Genomic DNA, 4,179 nt, shown 5'->3' with positions numbered 1-4,179 from the left:
TTTGGGAATAGGGATGTAGACTCTCTGGCTGCTTCATGCTGAACAGGGATGTTGACATGAAATGGAAGTGGAGCCCACTTTAACACTTTACTGATGGTCTTTAGTTGAAGCTGCATGCCTTCTTGTTTAGAAATATTTTCACATCATTTTCTGCTCTCTGGACTGCAAGGTGCTTGCATGGATGAGTCCATTGGGAGTGACTGGTTGAATTTTGAGGCTGCATCTACCTTTGCATCCTTATCTGGCAGTTATATTTCCCTTTTGTCTTTGGAACCTGGTTCAGAGTTCAGCTTACCTGTAGGAAAGGAAGCAAACCTACAGTGAACATACATGTGAGTCACAAAGGAAAGGGCTTTGGAGGTGTTACTTACAAGTGAACAGGAGGAAGAGATGGAGGAAAGTGGCTTAGATAAAGTTTCTCATATTCACCAGGCAGCTCTCCCCAGATGTCAGGCAGCTTTCTTGTGCTAGGTGGCTCTCCTCAGGGGCAGGGCAGCCCTCCCCAGAGGCTGGACAGCTCTCCACCCTCAGAGCTCTTCTGAGGTTCAAACCTTGTTCCTTACCAGGGACTATGGCTGGGGATAGCACTTCTGGCTGTAGTACCACCATCATTGTCCCCTTCTTCTCCACCAAGTGGCCTAATTGTAACTAGAAGTAGATATCATTACTTTCCTCTTCCACAAATGGAGAAGGGACTTCCAGAGTGGTGAATAGATCTGATCAAGGTCGAAAGAGTAATAAAGGCAATAAAACAAGGACTCCAACCAAGGTTGTTTGAAGACAGACTGTGAGGTGGTGAGCTCCACAGGATACTAGGGTAGGCTATCTTTTGTATTCCTCTGAAAGCAAAATCCTACTGAAGATCATTTTCAAAATGGCCAGAAGAGTACACTCAGGCTACCTAGTGGGATTCTGGGTTTTTTTACAATGTTTGAAGCTGATTGCTGCTTTCATGACATTATGTTTAGTTTTTCTTGAAGTGTTTCGTTTTCTTAAATGTTAGGTGATTTCCACTGTGTCCGCATTAATTGTTGACAATTCTTCTCTTTTGTTTGTTGAATAGTGGTCAGCATAACAAGTTTTGGGGGTTTTTTTTGCAGCATATCAGTAAAATTTATTGAAACTGCTCTATAAGAGTATTCACAGAGTTCAGTGTAGCTACATAACAAACACCAAATACTTTTTGCATCAATCATTTAGATTTGTTCAATGTATTGAATGAGGTAGTACTTTTTTGAAGGCAGAATAATATTGAAATATAGGTAGTATCTTGTAATATAAAGAAATACTTTTCATATAAATATTTAAGCATTACATTTGATTTCCTGCATCATAGATTTTGTAACTTACCAGAAATTTAAAATGTGTAAAAGATTATGTTGTTTATTTAATAGGAAAATAAATGAAGAGTATACTAAAACTGACTCTTGTTATGTCAGCATATAATAAGACTGATGTCCATCCGTCAACCTTCATTCTCGTTGGCATTCCTGGATTGGAGGCTGCCCACCTCTGGATCTCCATCCCGTTCTGTGTGGTATACCTTTTGGCCTTGCTAGCAAACTTCTCCCTTTTGTTTATCATCAAGACAGACCCTAGCCTTCATGAGCCAATGTATCTCTTTCTCTGCATGCTGGCTGTGGCTGACCTTATTGTGTGCACTACAGCAGTGCCAAAGCTTCTCAGCCTCTTTTGGTTTAATGATGGAGAAATTCGTCTTGAAGCCTTTCTCACTCAAGTGTTTCTGATTCATTCTTGCTCTACCATGGAGTCTGGGTTTTTCTTGGCCATGGCTTTTGATCGCTATGTAGCTATTTGTAATCCATTAAGGCATTCAATGATTCTGACAAACACCGTGATAAGGGAGATGGGTCTCGCCATTGTACTTCGGGGCACTGTTCTTCTCAGTCCTCATCCTTTCCTGTTGCGTTGGCTTCCCTATTGCAAAACCAGTGTAATTTCTCACACTTACTGTGAGTTCATGGCCCTCATCAAAATTGCCTGTGCTGAGACAAGAATCCGAAGAGCCTACAGCCTAATTGTGGCTTTCCTTACTGGGGGTGTAGATTTCATATTGATTATTTGTTCTTACGTACTCATACTCAACACTGTCTTCCACCTCCCATCCAAGGATGCTAGACTTAAGACTTTGGGCACTTGTGGTTCTCATGTCCTTGTCATCTTGGTCTCCTATACACCAGCCTTCTTCTCTTTCCTCACTCACAGGTTTGGGCACCACGTGGCTCCCCATGTCCACATATTTGTGGCCAACATTTATCTTCTGGTCCCACCTATGGTAAACCCCATTATTTATGGAGTGAGGACCAAAAGGATAAGAGACAGATTTCATAACAAGTTTAATATATGGGATGGGCCACTCACTCTACCGGAAGTCTTTTCTAGGTAAGTGTTTCTTTCCTAGAGTCCTTCAGATTCTCTCTAGTCTGCAGTGCTGCCCTGCTGGAATCTTATGTTAACGCAATCCCCTTTTCAAAACTCTACTGCCCTCCTTTGTCTGTGGAGTGGCAGAGTGGTGCGAGAGCAAGTGCTTCACTTAAGCAGTTTCTGCACAGAGGGCTTTGAAGGCAGTTCTTTCTCTAGCACCTCAATGTGCCAGCTGAGAAAGTGATACTTTCCCCTGCTTGTCCCTGTTCCAAACTCTATTGACCTCTTTAGTCCCTAGAATGACCCTCTGGTGACAAGGTACCCTAAATGGAAGAATCCTACTCCAGAAGATTTTTCAGCCCTTTCATCTGAAAGGGAAAGATTGTATTTGCTATGTCTCATTGTCTAATCAAGATTTATTAATTCTGTTGTATCTTTATGGAATTACAGATGTGCAATTCTACATTCCCTGCATCATGTAGCACATGACTGTATGTGAAAACAGTTATACTTCACAAACATATACATATTAATATAATGTGTTATTATTTAATAACTATTTATTAGTCTGTTTTTGTTAGGGGTCATCAAGTGGAGTATGACTCATAACAACCTTATGAACAACAAGAGATATGAACCCTGTCCTATTCTGGAAATCTTCATAATTTTTTACATACTCAATCTCATCACAGCAATCACTGTGTCAAGCCATTTGGTTGAGGGTATTCATCTCTTTCACTGATTCTGCAATTTCCAAACATAATGTTCACATAAGGATCACATACTCTGGATATGTTGTCAGAAGAGGTTATTTCTTGGAAAGGGACATAATTCTTGGAAAGGTTCAGGGTCAGTGAAAGAGAGGAATGATATGGATCTTAATGAAATGGATTGATATAGTGTCTACATCAATGGACTCAAATGTGTTGAGGATGACAAGGATGGTGCAGGATAGGACTGAGTTCAGATCTGTTGTTCATGGTGTCACCATGAGCCACACTTTTCTCCATAATACTTAAAAACAACAACAACAATGATAAGATACCCAAAGTATGTGAGATGAGGCTATGTCATCCTTGCCTTCAAGTAACACTGGATGTAGTTTCTCCAAGACATATTTGTTTATTCTTTTGTCAGTGTGTGAGATATTCAGCACTCTTCTCCAACACCAAAACCCGAAGTCATGATTTTTACTTCTGTCAGCTTTATTCATTGTCTAGCACTGGTAGCTTAGTGCTATTCTTTTTAATTAATTTTTGTGTGTCTACTTATTTTCCTAATTTAATTCATCCTTTCTCCACTTACCACTTTATAATATTAATTTAAGTGATAACTATCTTTTACAGAATTAATTGGATTTTATAAAATATTTGAATGTTTGATGTATAGTATCTTAGAAAACCACAAATGTGTGAAACAGGAGAGTGATTTAATCTCCTGTTGCATCTGGCTTTTAAAGCATCCTTCTAAAGTTCTATTTCTGTGTGAAGTAATGTATTTTTGAGATAAAGAATTGGCTTTACCCACCCCCAAATTATCAACTAATATTTAATTAATTATGAAATACAAAGAGAATGAAAAAGAAAAATATACAACTTTCTTATTTCTCATTTTGTGAAGTTACTGTATTTATGTCCTTCTGCTTAAAGAAACGTAACAAAAAACTTTTTTCTTGTCTACTTTCTGTGAATGTCAAGTTTGGTGAGTATATAAATTGTAAACTGCTGGTACATAAAGTCTATTTGAACTTTATGTAGCAGGTAAAGTCTTGCAAGAGCTTAGGTTTAATTCAAA

At 38.8% G+C, this 4,179-nt stretch overlaps 1 protein-coding gene across 1 annotated transcript; it reads left to right on the top strand.

Moving 5' to 3' along the window:
• Positions 1–1,402: 1,402 nt before the first annotated feature.
• On the top strand, positions 1,403–2,407 carry LOC102858515 (olfactory receptor 52D1-like). Its single transcript, XM_006891429.1, has one exon. The coding sequence runs from the start codon at positions 1,403–1,405 to the stop codon at positions 2,405–2,407; it is 1,005 nt and encodes a 334-aa protein (XP_006891491.1).
• Positions 2,408–4,179: the final 1,772 nt, after the last annotated feature.

This window comes from Elephantulus edwardii, unplaced genomic scaffold (assembly GCF_000299155.1).
Source record: "Elephantulus edwardii isolate Elephantulus edwardi_28Jun2011 unplaced genomic scaffold, EleEdw1.0 scaffold00097, whole genome shotgun sequence".
NCBI classification, from domain to species: domain Eukaryota; kingdom Metazoa; phylum Chordata; class Mammalia; order Macroscelidea; family Macroscelididae; genus Elephantulus; species Elephantulus edwardii.
This window is presented reverse-complemented; position numbering and strand designations above follow the sequence as displayed.

Coding starts and splice junctions, on each gene's coding strand:
- LOC102858515 (XM_006891429.1), top strand. CDS start 1,403: ATGAAGAGTATACTAAAACTGACTCTTGTTATGTCAGCATATAATAAG.